This window comes from Abramis brama, assembly GCF_963993115.1.
Source record: "Abramis brama genome assembly, chromosome: 10".
Classification (NCBI taxonomy): domain Eukaryota; kingdom Metazoa; phylum Chordata; class Actinopteri; order Cypriniformes; family Leuciscidae; genus Abramis; species Abramis brama.
In genome coordinates, this window is record NC_139972.1 from 24,415,512 (window position 1) to 24,436,498 (window position 20,987).

General features: G+C 38.5%; 1 protein-coding gene across 1 annotated transcript in view; it reads left to right on the plus strand.

The window, feature by feature from the left end:
• The window catches only part of dchs1a (dachsous cadherin-related 1a), a 104,548-nt gene extending 83,981 nt beyond the window's left edge, over positions 1 to 20,567 (plus strand). Inside the window, exons 9-21 of the mRNA XM_084126972.1 lie at positions 478 to 635; positions 4,962 to 5,811; positions 8,972 to 9,211; positions 10,277 to 10,402; positions 10,529 to 10,738; positions 10,917 to 11,783; positions 12,114 to 12,227; positions 12,331 to 12,542; positions 12,872 to 13,023; positions 13,366 to 13,496; positions 13,795 to 14,081; positions 14,478 to 14,616; positions 15,011 to 20,567. Coding sequence (XP_083983098.1) covers positions 478 to 635; positions 4,962 to 5,811; positions 8,972 to 9,211; positions 10,277 to 10,402; positions 10,529 to 10,738; positions 10,917 to 11,783; positions 12,114 to 12,227; positions 12,331 to 12,542; positions 12,872 to 13,023; positions 13,366 to 13,496; positions 13,795 to 14,081; positions 14,478 to 14,616; positions 15,011 to 17,601 — 6,077 coding nt within the window. The 3' untranslated portion in view covers positions 17,602 to 20,567. The remainder of the gene's footprint in view (positions 1 to 477; positions 636 to 4,961; positions 5,812 to 8,971; positions 9,212 to 10,276; positions 10,403 to 10,528; positions 10,739 to 10,916; positions 11,784 to 12,113; positions 12,228 to 12,330; positions 12,543 to 12,871; positions 13,024 to 13,365; positions 13,497 to 13,794; positions 14,082 to 14,477; positions 14,617 to 15,010) is intronic.
• Positions 20,568 to 20,987: the final 420 nt, after the last annotated feature.

Sequence of the window (20,987 nt, forward strand, 5' to 3'; positions counted from 1 at the left end):
TACTCATCTCACTTGAACAAAAATAGATTCAGCATTCCTCAAAATGAATAAAAACAGTAAAATGCAAACTCAGAATATTACACAAACCTGCTATAATTAAATATAACACAAATATACTTTATGTATTTAATCTCACTTTATTTACCAATGTATTTGCTGCTGACTTTTGATGGCCAAATTCAACCATATGAATAGGCAAAAATGACTTTTAGATAAACATCATATTTGTGTTTAATTTTTTTTATTGCTGAAGTAAGTGTTTGTTTTCTCAGGTGAGAAAAAGTAACGCAAAAGTAATGTAATGCATTACTTTCCGTAAAAAGTAACCAAGTAACACAATTAGTTACTTTTTTAGGGAGTAAAGCAGTATTGTAATGCATTACTTTTAAAAGTAACTTTTCCCCACACTGGTTAGAACATACAGTGATGCACACAAACTTGTCTTTGATTGCCCGTTCCATCCTGTCTTTGCCGTAGGTCCTAGAGCTGAACGTTTCACTCTGAACCCAAACACCGGAGAGCTGCGGTCCTCTTCCCCTTTGAGTCATTCTGAGCGGCCTGAGTACAGTTTCATCGTTCTGGCCTCAGACCGAGGTTCACCCCCTCAGAGCTCCACCATAACACTGAAAATACAGGTCAGTCTCCCTCCAGGAATCAGGTGGGACATATGAAACAGTGGCAAGGTTAAGATATACCTAGAGTCTGTGAACCAATCCAAATCATGCAAATTTAATCCACTGGAAGACAGATGGATTAAACATCCCCTCTGGACCCTCATTCTTTGGCAGCTTTCCTGACAAATTTCCTAACAATGTATATTGTACCTTGATTAGTTATGGCTATAAACCTTCAAAAATGGAAGTTAATACAAGGGTCTTTGGTCATATCAGAGATTGGCTTCATCGTAAGTTAAAAATAACACCTTCCGCCACATGGATCTACTCATCACCTTTTCATAACATGCAAAATGATTTATTTAATACTGTTATATGAAAATATGAACTTGTAGATTATTCTCTACAGGAATGGATCCGTTTACATCCACTCTCAGGTTAAACAGCATGTGAAGGAAATATGGAATGATCAAGTTGGCCTAATCAAGGCTTACATTCTTGCATTGCAAATTTCCATAGCTAGCTCATCTCTCCTAGTCCAAGTCTTGTAACCTTCCCCAAGCAATGCCGGGAAAAATACTCTCAGCTGGCTAATTTTAGGTGCTCAAAGATGAATTTCTTAGCCTTGACTTTTTTTCCCTCTCCCTCTAGCCGTTGTTGTCTGCAACATTTTAAGCGTGATATTACGGTGTAAAACATTCAAAGTAGGAGTGACCGTCTCCCAGCTGCACCGATACAAGTGCCAGCTGTGCTTTCTGCTATGTGGTGTCAAAGTCTCGTAATACAGTTCAGTAGCCCTTTGAAGAACAGAAAAGCTCCTTGTGAAATACCCCAGTGATCAAATTAATATTTCTCCAACTAGTCAACAGAGTGGAAACAGACACAACGGACATCAACGGTAGTAAATTCCAACATGCAAATGCCTGGAAAACACATTTATGCTGTGTAATCATTTAATATTGTTGTGTATGTGCCAAGACAAATAATGAAGTTTATAATTTATATCTAATTAGAATAAAAAGAGCTCTGGCAAGGTTTTGATACTTTTAGAAATCAACAGTTTGATTTAAAAGCAGCTGTGCGGAAAAAAGGGGAAAAAAGTTGATCTTTTGTTGGAACGTGCTTTGACGTGTCATTTACCGCTTAATGTGGGATTAATTACTCCTCTGTCCTATTATGTTTCATTAGAAGACTTGGCCTCAAGAATCTCTTTATTGCCAATATACTAATCACACTGCTGCGTAATGATGATTTAAGCATAGTAAAAAATTAATAGGTTATTCATGAGCACCTGTATTGCAGTGCATACTTTTAACTAGGGCTGTGAAACGATTAATCGCGATTAATCGCATCCAAAATAAAAGTTTGTGTTCACATAATATATGTGTGTGTACTGTGCATAATTATTTTGTATATATAAATACACACACATGCATGTATATATTTAAGATTTTTTTTTATTTATACATAAAATATTTATATTTATATATAATACAAATTATATATACAGTATATTTAAGCAAATATTTATTAAATATATACATGCATGTGTGTGTATTTATATATACAAAATAATTATGCACAGTACACACTCATATATTATGTGAACACAAACTTTTATTTTGGATGCGATTAATCACGATTAATCATTTCACAGCCCTACTTTTAACACATAACGTCTAAGGATTAGTAACTAGCATGTCTCTGAGTTTGTTTATGTTTTTCCTTATCTAAATGTTTGTTTCCATCTCTCTGTATCTGTCTTTCTCTTTCTTTCTGTGCACATACACACATACACAGGCTCTAGTAACTATCAAAACAATGTCTCATCTATGAAAAGAAACTGTGCAGGCTTCCATATTAGGAAGTGAGGTTCTTTTGCTTTGAAGTGAGTCATCTATGAGGATTCTGTATTTTTATTAAGAATATTTGCACATTTGAATGTTCTAACAGTTTCCTATTCTGATTATGTTTACTTTAATCCAGTATTGTTTTTCCTGGCAGGCACAGACCCATCAAATTAACTCTGATTAATGCTAGCAGGTTTGTTGTTTGAGCTTGTAACCCCCCACCAAAAAAAAAACCCTTTATTTTTCATTCTCTGTAAAAAGAATAGAGAATGTGGGCTGCAATATGTTTCTGTTTTGTTGGATTTGTAGTCAACTGGCAGGACTAATGGGTTGTAGGTCTGTTCTGATATGTAGTAAAATAAAAATCAAATAATAAACCAAAAGACGAAAAGATAGATCTTTTGTGGTTTATAGTAATAAAAAATAATATGGGACATTTTTGTTTACTTTCATTCCCATTTGGCTTGCTTGTCAGTTTTGCTTAGTATCAGTCCTGTGTGGTTTAGGCAAGTCAACAAAATACCTTTTTGTATATGTTTGTACTATAAACAGTGTTGGTAGTGTGTTCGCAATTTTAGATCCAGTGTTGTTTTAGTATCATTGATGTACTATTATAGTTGTCAATATTTAGAATTAGATTTTATTTTCATATTGTCTGTTTTTGAATTTTAGTTACAGATTTAGTAATTTTGTGGTGTGTTTTTGTCATTTTGCTATTTTTTTCAAAGATAAGTTTTAATTATTTTAGTAATTGTAATGCAAAAATGTTGCCTTGTCATCGAGCTGAAATTAAATAGTTTTTTTATAGTAAGCATTTTTTTAAATGTTTTTTTTTTATTTCAGTTTATTTTATTTTAAGCAGTGACATTTTTTATTGTTTTAGTTAATGATGATAACAGAAGGAAAAAGTACAAATAGTAAAAATATACAGATAGTAAAATATCTACAAAAATGTTTTTATTGACTTACCATGGCAGCATAGGACTAACATGATGCAAAACTGACAAATAAGCTAAATAGGATATATATTAGTGTTGTCACGATACCAAAATTATTGTTTCGATACCGATACCAAGTCAAGTATTGCGATTTCGATACTTTTTCGATACTTTTCCTGAAAAGGGAGAAACACTCTCAAATATCATTGCTGTGCTTTATTTTAAAACCGGGACAACATTCTAATCATATAACACACTAATAAATGAACATATGAACAGCAGATATATTAAACATTTGAACAAAATATGAAATATCAAAATATAAAAAATAAATTAGAGCAATGACATTCAAGGTAAAAAATTTTATACATTTAGCAGCATTATCTCATTTATCATAAGAAACATAAGAGCTTTATCTTGATTCTGAACTTTGAATAAAAATATGAACAGTGATTATATTAAACAATGTTTAATATTGGTAACATATGATAAGCCTCATTGGTGATATATTTGACGTGGGGAGAGAGTTGTGGAAGGCCTATACTTCATGTTAAACATAAATATATAGCAGCAAAGACAACGTCGGCAGTGTTGACGGCAAAATAGGCTACAGAATAATTCGTTCTGTATTAAGAGGTGCAATATTTGAAAATCGATAATATTTTTTAAAATTACATTTATATTGTATTTATGTCAAAACTTTGAAACATCAAAATGTCATTTATTAATATGTATTCGTGTCAAAATGACATAGAAACATCTTTTCCTATTCTATTTTGCCTGGAAACGCTTCCAACACGCTTGCGTGTCGCGTGAAAAATAGGCGTCGGTTCTATTTCTAGCATGCACGCGTTTTCCGCGCGTCTCTCGAGCTGCGCCCAGACGCGTGTGTCACGCAGGCAGTTAACATGGGAGCCGAAATAAAAACGGACACGACACGCAGCCAGTGTGTCGCCGGCCATCTGGAACGCGGTCATTCTTAGAAGTATCGATACTAATAAATTAAGGAATCGTGACGTTTTTAATTTCCGATTTACTTTTGAAGTATCGGTGCACCGTGCAACAGAGCAAGGTAGGCAACGTACTTCCATATGTCACTCCTCGCGTCATCTTTTTCTACGAGTCGTGGACCACTTGTGCTCGCACATGCAGCCATCTCGCTGTAGTTTTGTCACATGACACTGACAGCGGCAGGTTCTTTGCTGCATGCATCAGGAAAAAAACACCGACGTCCATAGGGAGGCGTTTTTTTTTTTTTTTTTTTTAAGTATCGATGCTGATAAATTTAGGTATCGTGACGTTTTTAATTTCCGAGTATCGCGATACTTTTGAAGTATCGGTACACCGTGCAACACTAATATATATATATATATATATATATATATATATATATATATACATATACCTTTTTTTTTTTTTTTTTACAGTTGTAAAGTTGAATCTAGTTTAATCCAATGAGCTCCATTCCTGTTGTAGAATGAACATGCCGAACATTTAGCAATGCTTTGCATTCATCCTTTCAGCCTCTTAATCTAATACATACATGTCTTTCTTTACAGGTTCTGAGCTCAAGTAAAGGATCGGCCACCGCTAACTCCCAACCATTAATGCTGAATTCTGTGGAGGGAGCTAAACCCGGCTCTATCGTGGGATCTGTACGTTCACCTGATTCTCAGACCCTTCCTGAAGCAGGCCAGGTCACGTACACGGTGGTGGGAGGAACAGACTTTGACGGCACCTTTGTGGTAGAACGCCAGACGGGTGACGTTTACCTGGCCCATGAGCTTGACTTTGAAAAAGCTCCTCGATACACTCTCCAGGTTGAGGTGGATGACTTCTCCATGCCCCTCCCTAAAAGTCACATTGTAACATTGGTAATTGATGTCCAGGACAGCAACGATCATGCTCCCGAGTTTCCCGAAGACCCCGTCATCATAGTCGTCCCTGAGAGCGCAGATCCTGGGTCGACTATCTACACCTTCCAGGCCATTGATAAAGACGGAAGTGGACCCAACAGTGAAGTACACTATTCCATTCTTCAACAGTGGCCAAACGTCCCAGATCTCCTGTTCCTGGATCCAACTACAGGAGGTCTCTCTTTGGGAATGATGCTGGATCATGAGAGGACCTCTTCACTACTCTTGGTGGTTCAGGCGACTGATTCAGCACCCGATGTCAGTCAGCGGCGCCGCGGGACAGTCACAGCCCACATATTTGTCACTGACGTGAATGATAATGGCCCTGTGTTCATCTCACCGTCTGTGGTGAGTGTGATGGAGGACCAGCCTGTGGGCTTTGTCTTGGTCTATGTCATGGCTGTAGATGCAGACCAGGGAGAGAACGGACGAGTGACATACCGTATCCAGAGCGGCAACACCGGAGCAAAGTTCAGCCTTAACCCAGATACAGGTAAACTAATCAGCAACTCAGTCTGAATGAAATGCTTGATGTTCACTATATATTTTTGTTCCCTTTTCATACTTTCATACATGAAATATATATAAAAATTTATATATTCCTGTGATTTAATTTTAAGCATTATTACTCTTTCAGTGTCACATGATCCTTCAGAAATCATTCTAATACACTGATTTGGTACTCAAGAAACGTTCCTTATTTTTATCAGTGTTGCAAACAGTTGTGCTGCTTATTATTTCTGTGAAAAAAAAAAAATTCAGGACTCTTTGATGAATAGAAAATCTAAAAGAACAGCATTTATATGAAATACAAATCTTTTGTATCATTATTACTAGGGGTGTAAATCGGACAGTTCATCACGATACGATACGATATCGATTCTCTCAGCCAGCGATACGATATTTGCCGATACCTCAAAAAATGCTGTTATACGATTACGATTCGATTCGATTCGATTCAGGGCTAAATCGATCAATTCATCGATATTTTAGAAATGATGTGCCAAGTTTACACAATGCATATCAATGCACGATCCATATCCATGTATTGTTGCACCCCTAATTATTATTAGGGGTGTCACTTTTGATCAATTTAATGAGTTTCATTTACAATACAATACAACAATACAAAATTATAAGTGATTTTAAGCACATTTTAACTCCTCCTAATTTATAAAACAATGCTAAACACCACAAAGATGCTGTGATGGGTATGTAAAATGATAAGAAAGGTTAGCACTAATGCAACCATAATTGTGCATATTGTTTGTTTATCTTTTGAAACCTTGTTATTTGAGGTGTCTTGCATTTTGAGTGATTTTCAAATGCTGTGGCCAATTACTCAACCTACTAGTAACATTAGGACATGCAGCAGGGATTGAATTTATGTGTGAACAGGACATTAAGGGATTAGTTTTCTGTCATCATTTCCTCACCCTCATGTCGTTCCAGACTTCCATGGAAAATTGCATCGCATGCGAAACGCACCTTCATGGTGATTCTGCATTTCTGCTTGACTCGCATCTTTCCTCTCCTCCCAAGTCAGAATTCTCTAAATGCCCTTTAGTTCTCTTAATCCTAAAAACTGCCAGCTCAACATCTCATCCATTCTGAGAAATGCTGTCCTGTGCTGTGAGTTCTGAACAGTTTCTCTCATCTCTGTGTGTGTGTTTGTGCATTAGTGGATCATTCATGACATAAAGCAGAAGTGTAAGACAGTACACTGGTAGCTATTTACAGCATGTTCTGCCACTAACAGAAAGATCAGGTTGTGTTTCTCTGTTCCATATAGTTTGTTGTGGACCTTGATATGCTTGATATACCACACTCGATATTAAGGATCCGAAATGTATTGAACTAGATCAAGTCTGTACTTTAGCTTGTGGTCACAATGCTCGAACCTGTTGTACTGGTAATTGCAATAACAGACTACAGAAATAATTGTATATCAAAATATAGTGCAATCAAATATTAAAAAAATTGAAATATAGGCAAATATTATATAAGCTTAAAGTGATTTTAAGTGAGATTGAACCTCTTTTCTATGCAGTGAAAGTACAGTAAATGGTCACCAGAGGCTGTCAAGCTGCACCTGGTTTTACAGAAAAGGTTTAAACTAGTCCCAGTCTAAAATGCATGTTATCTCAAGATGCACACCAGTAATGTTTTTTTCTTCTTCTAAGGAACATTCATAAGCTACTTAAATGTCCTAATTGAACTAAGGCCTAATCTGAGTTTAACAAGCCCTGTCTTTGATACCAGGCCAAAAACACCATAAAATTAGTCCATACTACTAGTGCATTGTATTTTAAAATATTTTGAAGTCATATGTTGGTTGTGAGAACCAGAGTGAAATTAGAGTCATTATTCTCTTCTGAGAGTTTTGAGATCATCAGATATGAGAATCAATGGCAGGCATCATTGAAGTCAAAACTGAAGTCAAGACAGGTGAATGATATTTGAGAGCTGCAGCAGATGAAAAGATTAATTACATTGTATGGCTTCTGAAGACCATTTATGATAGACTTACTTTATTATACTTTTGTGGTTCTTTATCACATTTTTGTAGTTTTGAAAACTGTTTGTCTGCATTCACTTTCATTGTATAGAAAAGATCTGCATCAACTTTTCATCAAACTTTTGTAATCCATGAAAGCAAAAAAACATATGTGTTTGGAACAACACAAGGTTGAGTAAATGATGACAGGATGTTCATTTTGGGGAGAGCAGTCTCTTTAAAATAACATTTGTCTGCTTTGTAAATGACAAACCCTCTTTGCAAACACTTTTACTTTGGAAGCTCATTATTAATGCTCTCAGCTATTAACATGAGAATAGAAAAGCAAAACATCTCCATTCTTCCTCTTGGTTTCTCCTTACGTTATCGTAGCACAAATGTTGAGGAGTCAAATTGTCTGAAAATATTCAAGCTGGTAATACTAACCAGATTAAAGCCTCAGAGGCATGTTAGCTCAGCGTTATGGAGATAGAAGAGAGGGAAAAATAAATCAAGACAGAACGAAAACACCCTCTAGTGTCCTAGTTCCCATCATGCCTTTACAGCCTGCTTTGAATCACTTCGTCTGGTTCTTTAAAAGCATGAAATTGAGATTGGATCAATAGGAGCACCGCTCGCTTGTGGTAGGCTAACGACAGGGGCGCTGGCACCCCCAAATTTGAGCAGGGCACGGCAAGCAGGGCCGTTGCGTGTCTAGAGTGCTTGTTTATGCGCTCTTTGTGTTTGCTGTGGAAAAAACTCATAAACTGCGGCCAGATAGTTGAGCTGTTACAGTGGCTCAGCGAGTGTTCAGGTAGGGAGGGCTCCGCATGGGAAAAAAAATATTATTGAAATACGTCGCATGACTTACACTCATTTGTAACACAGCAGAAAGGCGTCAACTCTTCGTGCTGTGATGTTGCATATGCAAGATCAAAGTGTGCTACAAGATGGAAATCATTCGTTGTGCGAGCGTGTGAATGAGGCTTTGCTTAAGCGCGAGTGGTTTTGTTTTAAACAATTTACATCATGGCTTCATTACTGTGTAATTGTTTAAATGCAGTTCAGCAGGCGATCACTCACAAGAAATACCAGACACAAAGCTTATTACATTCATCATATGGTAGCCTAACACTTTTGCTTATTTCCTCTTTAGGTTCTTTGTCTATTCTTAGACCAATTGACCGTGAAGAGCAAGACCTCTACAACTTGACCATAGTGGCAGAAGACCACGGTTTACAACAGCACAGCAGCTCCCAGTTACTGTCAATCCAGGTGATTGACGTAAACGACGAGGCGCCGTACTTTGAGGAAAGTGAATATGAAGCTTTTATTGCAGAGAATCAGCCTGCAGGAACCACTGTGCTGGTCGTTTCAGCTTCTGATATGGACCAAGGTAAAATATACACTCATATATTCTCTCTCTCTCTCTCTCTCTCTCTCTCTCTCTCTATATATATATATATATATATATATATATATATATATATATATATGACATATATATTAGGGCTATTGGTGGTATACTTAAATATTTTCTAATTTTCATTAATAAATATTTTAGTAATTTTAATTAATATAATTAAACCATGTCTTTGGCCGTTATGTCACATCAAGCGCCATGAGTGCCACATTTATAAGACTTACAAAAACATGAAGTTGGTACTTTAATCTTGAATTAGTCTGATGATAGGAAAATTCCTTCAGAATGTACATATGAGTCAGGAGCATGATTAATAACGGTAATTTTGTACCCCGTTATGGTCTTTTTTTAATCACACTAAATTTACATGTTAAATTAATGATAATAATACATTTTGTTTACATTCCCCTGTATCTCTGCCACACAACAACTCAGATATACTTGTCTGATATTAAACGGTACTGTCTGTAAATGCATGCATTGAGTGAGAAAAGTTCATTTCCACCTTGTGAGATTAGTGATGGTCACACCATCCTCTTTAAAAGTGACACGAATGTTTGTTTACTGCTAACATTTCCCTAAAAACACTGGATACCACAGCCAAACCCATCACAAATAAAAGTGTGTGGTTTTAATTGGTGCCAGCCGGGGGGTGGTTGAAGGGGAGGGCTGCATTCTCTTGGACTTACTCAGGGGCAAATAAAACAGAAGGATCATAAACTTTCTCTCCATGAACAATTAGCGAGGTAAACAGGTGACACTCTGCCAGTTTGCTCGCCTTTTGCACGCGATCTGCCATCCAATACCAGAGGGAAGGCGATTGAGACCAACTGCTTAGACAGCGGAATTAACTACAAACAAATAAAAACAGGGTGTGCTGCCGTGTTTATTCATTCCGTGAGAAAAGTCTATTGTAAAAAGTGAACATAGCCTCTTAAGAATGATGGCTTTTTTTTCCTCAGACGTGATCATTTGAACTTGCATTTGGGGAAACTGTGCAGATTCATCTAATGTCATGTCTTTATGCTTTTTCCATAGGGACTAATGGAATCGTGATGTACGGAAGCATTGTAGAAGATGATTTCAGTATTCATCCGGTGACAGGAGTCATAACCACCTCCAAAGCTTTAGACAGGGAGGCCCAAGGGGTGTATGCTGTGACAGGTACCTCAGGCAGAATGCAACTACTCAATTGCAACAGAGAATTTATTCTCTTGGTTTCTGCCAATGTCATGTCACGGTTGGGCATGCATTTGTTTAGCCAGTTTATAACCTCTTTCTCATTAACAGTTTATGCCAGAGATGGTGGTTCTCCTCCCAATTTCGCCAAGACCACAGTGCGCGTCACAGTGTTGGATGAGAATGACAACAGGCCGGCTTTTGGGAGAGTGTACTACAGTCTGGAGGTGCCTGAGAACCAGGAGCCTGTGACGCTCTTCACAATTAGAGCCACAGATCAAGACTCCGGGGACAGTGGGGTGGTGCACTACAAAATCACTGGTATTAATGCCATGAGCAATATTATTGTTGTTGTATATGTTAAATATTATTATATATTTTATACAAACAGCTAATTGTTCACACGTTTTGTAATGGCCAAAGTCATTTTCAGTTCTTTATTATTTATTTATTATTCAGTTCTTCAACATTATTATTATTATTATTATTTTTTTCTCAGAGGGAGACCATTTTGGTGATTTCCACCTGGACAGGAAATTAGGTGTGCTGTCCACCTCTAGGCCTTTGGATCGAGAGTCCAAAGCAAAGTACACCCTCACCGTGGAGGCACAAGATCAGGGTATACCGCCCCTCACCAGCACTGTCACTTTGGACATCAATGTGCTGGACCTGAATGACAACACCCCAGTGTTTCCCAGCAGCAGCTACTCTGTGGAGGTATCAGAAGATGCTTCAGAAGGGTCTCTTGTTTTGGAGGTTTCAGCCTCTGACAAAGACGAAGGGTCCAACAGCCAGTTGGTCTACTTCCTGAGCCGTGAATCCAGAGGTATGTTCATTGTGGACCAACACACAGGTCGCATTATTACAGCGGCAGCTCTCGACCGAGAAAAAGTGGCCTCCTACAGCTTCCAAGTCTACGCCATGGACTCCTCAGTAGCCAATCCCCGTAACACTTCCGCTGAAGTGACCGTCCAGGTCTTAGATGTAAACGACAATGCCCCCTTCTTCATCACAGACCCGCTCATCATCAATGTCTCCAGCAGTAGTCTCTCCAACCGTAAAGTGCTTGCCACCATGAGAGCTGAAGATAAGGACTTCGGTGCAAATGGATCTGTATTTTATCGGTTTGCGAATCCTGTCAAAGGCTTCACCATAAACTCCTTGACGGGGGACATCCAGGCCACTGAGAAGCTCAATGCGCTGACCCAGAGCCAGCGGACCCTCATTGTGGAGGCCATGGATCAGGGTAACCCATCGCAGTCCTCTCTGGGAGTGGTGGTTGTGTATATCCGAGAGCAGAGTTACCAGGGCATCCGCTTCTCACGCAACACTAGGGATGTGAGCCTGCAGGAGAATGCAGCTAAAGGTACAATAATGTCTAATTGCTGTTCATTTGTGATATCCAGCTGTAGCTCAAACTGTATAGCATGAGGCTAGCAACACCAAGGTCATGGTTTGATTCCCAGCTGATAAAATGTATATTTTGCATGCAAGTCATAATGCCAGTGTAATATAAAAACAGGGGAAATGAGTTGCACGGCTAAATATCCAATGTTGTCCGATATGATAAATAAAAAATTGCAATATTGGATGACACCCTTTATGGTAGTAATATTGTGCATCACTACAATCTCTCATACATGCCAAGTTGATGGAAAATGTCCTTTAATCATCAAAGGTCTTGTCTTTTTCATAGGTACAGCAGTTGTTCAGATACAGGCTCACTATCCTGATGGATCTAGCAGTGGCATCAACTACAGCATTTTCAGTGGCAACAAGCTGCAGTCCTTTAGCATCAGCCCCCACACAGGTATGATAGTAAATCTAAGTCTTTGCATCAATATTTTTGTGTTAGTAGTCTTTATATTGGGAAAGATGTTTCACTGTTAATCATAATAAATTCATTATTTTAGGTGAGATTTGGGTAGAAAGTTCCATGGGTCTGGACTTTGAGGAGACCCCACGGCTCCGCCTGGTGGTCAAGGCTGAAACCGCATCCTCCAGCTCCTTCATGGCAGTCAACCTTCTCCTACAGGATGTCAATGACAACTTACCACGCTTTCAACTTCACAATTACGTTGCTTATGTTCGTGAGGCCCAGGGTTATGATCATCCTATCATTCAGGTGTAGTAATATCCCGTCTTTTTTCTGAATGGCTGAGTGTTCATAAAAGTGTAAAGTTGTGGAGTACAACATCCCTTGGCCTAAATGCAGCATATTTTCAGTGCAAGCTAGAAGAGTTTCCTTTGCGTTTTCACAGTGTTTTCATTGTCCATGGTGAGAATATAGGCTTAGCTGTCCAACATAGCCACAACCAATTCCCCTTTTAAACTTTTTTTTTTAAATAATTTGAGTTCCAAAGCCAACATTGCTTAGGGGGTTATGTTACGTTCGAGCAGCTGTTGCAAATCTGCCTGTGTTTTTATTGCCAATTTCACCGGTAATTTCCTCAGGTGTTGGCAAATGACCTGGACCAGGGTCAGAATGGGCAGGTGACCTACTCCATAAGGTCATCATCCATGAGTGGCCTCTTCAAGATCGACCCTGTCACAGGCAGTATATCCACTGCTGCCATCATGGACAGAGAGATCTGGACACAGACTAAGTACTAAGTTCTTCCTTCCACTATGTTTATGTTGTTTCCTTTTAACTAAGAACAAAGAGTCTGTAGATCCTTAAAAATGTGTGATTGAAACGTAGTCTTAAATTAAATTTTTATATATATATATATATATATATATATATTGTTGACGGAATGACAGAAGACACTTCTGTAGAGGCAGATGCACTGATGTGGCTTAAACCTTGATAAATATTTTTTTTTATTTTTGTTTTAATTATATTTAGAATTTGCATTTAAAACATCTTACATTTCTTTCCCATCAACATGAAAATAGTCTGTGAGAATGCCCAGACTCTGACACTAATTTTATTGTTGTGTCTCCAGCCTGGTTATTATGGCAACGGACAGAGGCACTCCTCGGTTAGCAGGTTCTGCCACTCTCACGGTGATCATTGTAGACTTGAATGACAACAGTCCCACCATACCTGTTCCACATGAAGTCCGGATCCCTGAGAGTAAGTTGACTGCTGTTTGAACTCAATATCATTGCTGTAATCAATGAACTAAATTTCATATTTTTTCTGGCAGACAAACAATGAGACACACCGTGCTGAAAGATTGACTCAATTACCAGGCGTTTTTCTCGCCAAAGTCCTCAATGGTTATTTCCTGTCACTGATGTTGTACAATGTGTCCAATAATGATTGCCGTTGTCCAGCAAAACTTAATAATTTTGAAAGGTGCAACCAAAAATTGAAACAAGTTAATTACATATTACACAGGGTTATCAAGATTGTCTATTTCTTTCTCTAGATACTTTGATTGGAACCGTGATCACTCAGGTCACAGGGAATGATGTGGACTCTGGGCCTGCTCTCTCCTATTCCCTTCTTCTGGACTCAGACACTCAAGGGAAGTTTGGAATACACCGCTTTGGAGGAGATGTGTCCTTGACCGCCTCTCTGGACTTTGAAGAGAGAACATGGTACATGCTGACCGTCAGCTCCTCAGACACCAAGCAACAGAGTTACGCAAATCTGACCGTGCTTGTGGAGGATGTGAATGATAATGCCCCAGTCTTCTCCCAGGACCTTTACGAGGTACGTCAGAAGAGATCACATGTTTAGGATGAAAATTGATAGAAAAAGTACATTTCTGTAGTTTACTTTGAATTTAAACCCAATATAAGATAATTGAATAATATAAAGTAAACAGTTATTTGACCAATCAGAATTAGGTACTCCAGAGTAATAATAATAGCAGATTACATAAGCTTTACAACTCTAATATCTGTTTAATGAATCAGTTCCTCTGGTTAACATCCTTAAAAGCACTTGCAGTTTATTTAAAATGGCAGTGAGACATATTTGTATTCAGAAAATATTCCCTGTGAGCACCACATTTGAAAAATATTTCTTGAAGTAAAAAGAAATATAAATTGATGCTATGTTCTGCTCAAAGCAGTCAGTGTTAAGGCCGATTTATGTCTTTGGCAGGTGACTCTAGCAGAACACTCGACAGCAGGAAGCTCAGTTATCACAGTAACTGCTACAGATAAGGACTCTGGAGAGAACGGAAGGATAACATACAGGGTCGTGTCAACAAAGGACATGTTCTACATTGACCCAAGCAATGGTAAATTATCCTTTTATTCCTATTATCCTTTTGTATTTATTGTTCTTCATCCAAATCATTGTCAGATGTCTTGTAGAATCTTATTTGTAAGGATCAAAACAGTTGATGCAGTGGTTCTTGGATGTTTTTTCTTCAGGGCCCACATTGTAGGAAGACAAGTGGCAATCCAACACTATATCAATTTTATTAGTGAAACAAAAACACTGAATGAATACACTGAGTAAATTAGAAACAACAGAAGTAGTTTGATTTACTAGCCTAATGCATTCAACAAACACTACACCAAATATTGTGTTGCTATTACCCATATTACCAAGGACAGATATATTTTTGCCTAAAGACTCCTAAAGCCCTGTTCTTACCTTGAATCTTGTCCTGCAATTTCTTTTCATAGGTACTCTGTTCATCAAGCAGAAGGTTGAGTTTGACTCGCAGCGCCCTTCCATTTTGGTGATGATTGAAGCCAGTGATAGTGGAACACCACCATTGAGCACCCTTAGCACAGTTCAGGTGCATGTGTCTGATGTCAATGATAATGCCCCTGTATTCCACCAGACTGAGTACAGAGCATCTGTATCCGAAGACGAAGTTCCTGGTTCGACCATTCTAACCCTGGAAGCGGTGGATGGGGACTTGTCTAGGGACAACTGTGGCTTTGATTTTGCCATCGCCAGTGGGAACATCGGTAATGCCTTCCAAATTGAGAGCAGTGTTCGCTTCCTTGAGGGCCATGGATTTCAGACCGTTGGAACGCTAATATTAGTTGATAAGCTTGACTTTGAGATTGTGAATGGCTACAATCTTACTATTGTGGTCTCAGATCGTGGCATACCACAACAAAGCTCAAATGTTCCAGTTTTAATCACTGTAATGGACACCAATGATAACCCACCATCCTTCAGTAGGGCGGAATACAAAGTTGTTGTCAATGAAAGGGCAGAAACAGGAACAGAAATACTTCAACTTTTTGCTGTGGACCCTGACTCGACACCTAATGGAGAGGTTCAGTATTCAATCAGTTCTGGTGATGAATCTGAACTCTTTTCTGTAGATCGGTGGACTGGGTCCCTTCGTCTGCGGAGGTCTCTTGATAGTGAGGAACAATCTTCTTACATGTTCATTATTCAGGCCTCGGATGGTCATGGCCACTTTGCTCTTGCTCCTGTAACTGTCGAGGTCAAGGACATCAATAATAATCGGCCTTACTTTCCTCTTAAATCACTTACAGCAAGCATTCGTGAAAACCAGCCCCAGAATGCTCTAGTAACCATATTACATGCCATTGATCATGACAAAGGAGCATACGGAGAACTGAGATATTTCCTGATGTATAATTCCGGCAATGGTAAAGATTCCTTTCTAGTGAACCAAACCTCCGGTGAGGTGCGAACCCGCTTTACATTCGACTTTGAGAAGACAAACACTTTCAATTTTATTGCCATGGCAATGGATGCAGGCAACTACTCTTCTACAGTCACAGTGCAAGTTTTTGTGACTGGTGAAGATGAGTATGACCCCATTTTCACTAACTCAGATTTCACCTTCCGTATACCTGAGGGTGCCAAGAAAGGGCAAAGCATCGGCCAAGTAAATGCTAATGATGAGGATGGAGGGGTGGACGGCATCGTCCTCTATTCACTCTCAAACAGTTCACCTTACTTTGAGGTCAACACATCTACTGGAGTGATATCCCTCAAGATGGATGCTTATCATCGTCATATAAGCCGGTCTAAAAGAGAGACACGTCAGATGACATTGGATGTTATTGCCCACAGTCCTTTGGAGAATTCCCGAAAAGCTTCTGCCCAGATCACAATTGATGTCACTCACACATCCTTTGGCTTAAACACAGATATGAATGTGGTACTTGCCAGTGCTATAACAGCTTCCTTGGCAGCCATTGTGTTCCTGATCATAGTTGTTGTGGTGATATTCCTCTTGAGATCCCATAGGTACAAAAAACAAGAGACTTGCACCAGAATAGTCACCAACAGTATTGTTCTGGAGAGTCTTGAAGATTCGAAAGTTCAAGGGGATGATAAGCTATATCATCAGACCCTTCCTGGTTATGCAACAGACCAGACTGGGAACCGAGGAGGTACCTACACACGAGGTGGGTCTCTTGACCCATCTCACTCTAGTGGACGTGGTTCCGCCGAAGCCGAAGCAGCAGAAGACGATGAGATTCGGATGATTAATGAATATCCACGAGTTTCTAGTGTCTCCTCCTCTATGCAGGAGCACATAGCTGCTCGTGGGCCTGACTCCGGTATCCAGCAAGATGCAGATCAGCTGTCTGACATTTCCTGTGAGCCGGGGATGGATGCAAACCAATGGTTTAAAGGGAAGAAACTGGGAAGTTTAAGTGGGACAATGTTATCAAGCCAGTTGCCAACTTATCGGGATGAAGGAGGTGGATATCTTGGGGTTGGAAGGGGGCTTAACATCTCACATCCAAAAGATTATGCTTTCCCAGAGGATGGTAAGCCTGCTGTCGATGGTTCTCTTACAGCAATCGTGGCTAGTGACGAGGAACTGAGAGGCAGCTACAACTGGGACTACCTCCTCGACTGGTGCCCTCAGTTTCAGCCTCTGGCTAATGTCTTCACAGAAATTGCACGATTAAAAGATGAGAACGCACCACCTAACCCTCGGCGACCATTTCATCCCAAAGCAAAGACTGATCCCAAGCCCAGAATTGACCCTCCTCCCCTAATTACCTCTGTAGCTCATCCAGGGGCCAAAACTGTTTTGCCAAAACCTGCTGTAGGCCGAACATTTCCCCACCTTTCCTCATTGCGACGATCTCCTATTGACCATGATGGCTCTGTTTCCTCAATAGCCATGTCTCCAAGTTTTTCTCCATCGCTTTCACCACTTTCAGCACATTCCCCTGCCATCGCTCCTTTTGGTGGTCACTCGTCCTCCATTATCAATACAACTGACCACTCCTTAGAACACGAGGAGACAGAACTGAGGATTTAGTGCAGTCTAAGCAAAGGATTCCCGAAAGGATTCCCACCTGACTCAGGTTCTCTAAAAATGCCTCTCTGGCATGGTCCTCAACATCATGTTGTATGTAATGTCGCCCCACTGGCTGGCCAGAGGTTTTGGTGCTTTTGTCACCCTTCTTTAGACTTACTGACTTGAGTTGTAAAAAATGACTTTTTATAATGCTGTTCTAATGATCCTGAAGATCAACAGCATTTGCACATTTTAAAGGACAGTTATGTTTGATGTCAATGTTTTGTAAGAGAAAACACTTTTGTATTCTATATTTTTGTACTGATGTTTTTTGTTTAAAAAGAATGACACATGTCAAGCGGTTGCTATAACCTGTGATTTTATTGACATTCATTTATATTTGTATATTTGTGGCTGTAACAGTATGTTTGTTATCAGAGCTTGTTCTAGTTTATTAACGGTTGCCATTCTAAATTGTTCTTCTAAGTATGTTCGGTATTAAGCTCTTAAATGTTTGGGGAACATGTTTTGCTGTCAGTATTTATAAAAAAAAAGGTTACAGTATCTGCAAAATGCCACTGTACAGTCTTTGAAGGTTATGCTGCAGACCACAGTGATCATTCATTTCTACATGCTGCTTCCCCTCCCTTAGCCTGACTAATGGGAACACAATTGTAGCTATGAAGCTAAATATCAAAAACAAAAACTTGGTAAGGATTTCGAAATCTAGAAAAACTTCATTAACACACTAAAGGACTTTTTCATTGTTTTTAAGTGTTGAAGCATAACAACTTTAACGCAAGAACACAAGCTATCTGTATTATTTTTTTAAAACTACAAAGAATTAACAATAACAGAAATGTTAAAAAATTTTATGTCCGCTCTTATCAGCACCTTGGAAGAGCTGACACTTACAACCACCATAACGTAACTGGAAATAACGTGTTGTCCTTTTTTGTTCTCATGTGTTTTTTTTTTTTTTTACAGATTTTAACAGATATCCTCAAGGCCAGTGAAAAGGTTATGTTGTTATTACAGTAAATAGGCTCCAAATAGGCTTATGCTCAACTCATTTTTACTGGATGTTAATGTTTGAATAAATACATCAAGCTATCCAATAACATACATAATTTGACCAAAAAGATTCTCTCACAACTCCACTACTCCCTAGTCAAGGTACTGTATAGGTAAATTTTTGTAGCATCTTTCGTACATTGCAGTGGGTAAACAATTGGTAAGTTTATTATACCACAAAATGCTGGATTACTTTGTTTTTGTGTATGTAAATTACATGGCTCAATAATGTAATTACACCCATATTTGTTTAAAAGCACTGGTGATTTGATTTTAGTGACATATTTGTTCCTACAATGTACAGTTTGCATTAAAGTTAAAAGATAAAGAAAAAATATGTTCAAACTAAATAATGGCAGCATTGTACATTCTCCTAACAGGATTAATTTGTAGCCTTTTAATTTGCTTAAGTGATTGTGAATCATTTTTTTGTATAATACTTTAAAGATGATTGTAAATGTTGCCATATGACCATACTGTGCTGAAAAAAAGTCAGCATGCTTTTTTTTTCCTGATGCCCATTGAAAGGCTCAACTTGTAATTATGAAAATTGACAGTGCCTATTGAAGAAAAACATTGTGTTTATGAGTGAATGTTAAAAGTATGTTTTGTTCAGATTCATTTTTTGAGGTTAGCCTGATTTAACAGGATATCTCTTTACTTGTTTAAGAATCCAATATTTATGGCAGATACTTCACTTCTGTACACAAACAATTCCTCACTCGTAACTGTGAACATGTTATACTCATGCTGCCTTGAAGGAAAATAAATAACGTTCAGTTGTTCTGTTCTCATTTAAAAAGTTTCTCATAATGTTTGAATCACTGTTCATAATGTTTTACGTGAATGAAATCTGTTTACATTAATTTTGAATAGCACTGTGGTCCAAAAAATGGCCAGCTGTTTGTCTTACCTTTGTACCCAATATAATCCAAAGGGCATTGATGATAGGTTGTGGTGTTTTTATCGTAAATGATGACCAGAAAACACTGAATTTTGGTCAGTTTCCACCTTAAACCTTTTGAAGAGTTTTTGGGGTTTTTTTGTGAATTTGACAAAGTGCCTGATTAAAATGTGTTTCCAATAATGAGCCTTAGTATACATATTTTTTTATATATATCTAAAACAAGACATTTTTTGAACTACATTGGAAATTTGAACTGTTTTTCAGTTGTAAAGCTATAAGTTACAATATATATATTCACCATGCTTAGCTAACCTTCAAGGCTGTCCACTTCAAAATTGCTTAGATGCAGAACCAGAGCTAGATGAGGTAATTACCATAGTACAAGGACTGGGCAGAGGTAAAGCTGCTGGGGCTGATGCAATACCAGGTGAGCTTCTCCAAGCTGGAATTGAACCCCATAGCCAGCCATTTCCATCAACTCATTTTAAAGTGCTGGAGCTCTAAGCATGTTACCCAAGATTTCAAGGATGCAAAGATCACTACACTCTACAAGAACAAAGGGGACCATGGAGATTGTGATAATTACCGTGGCATTTCACTGTTGTGTGTCACAGGAGAAGCCCTGGCCCGCATCTTACTGACTCGCCTTCAACAGCTAGCTAAGGTCATATATCCTGAGGCCCAATGTGGCTTTCGTTCCCAACCGCTCCACAAGAGACATGATATTTGCTGTGAGACAATTACAAGAAAAATCAAGACAACAGAATCAACCGCTCTACCTTGCTTTAGTAGACCTGACCAAAGCTTTTGACTCGGTCAGCAGAGACGCTCTTTTTATGGTCCTGCAAAAGGCTGGCTGTCCTCCCACCCTTCTATCACTCATCAGATCTTTTCATAATGGAATGAAAGGCCAAGTTCAATCTGATGGTGACCTATCAGATGAATTCCCAATAAATCGAGGTGTGAAACAAGCCTGTCCTTGCTCCAACCCTCAAAATAGAAACATCAAAAAAATAAAACATCTAAAAACAAATAAATTGTTATTCATAATTGCACAAAAGCAAGAATAACTAAAACTAAATAAAAACGATTTACAGGCCAGAACGAGTTTCTGTTTATTATAACATGATTGCAGCGTTGAGCAATGTAGCCAATCACAGACATATGTGTTGATTTCTTGAACACAATGGCCAATGAGATCATTTAAGATAGAATCCACTCACCACTCACTGTGTTTTTGTTCAGTGCTGAATTCTGCATGCTGGCAAATCCTCTGATTATAAATTATAAATTCATTAAAAAAATGAATAAATAATATGATTTAATGTAAAATTATGAAGCATTTATATAGGTCCAAACACTCATGTCCCACACCCGTGGTTTCAATGTTGAGAAACTTAAAATTAGCTCATTCTTTTACAATATG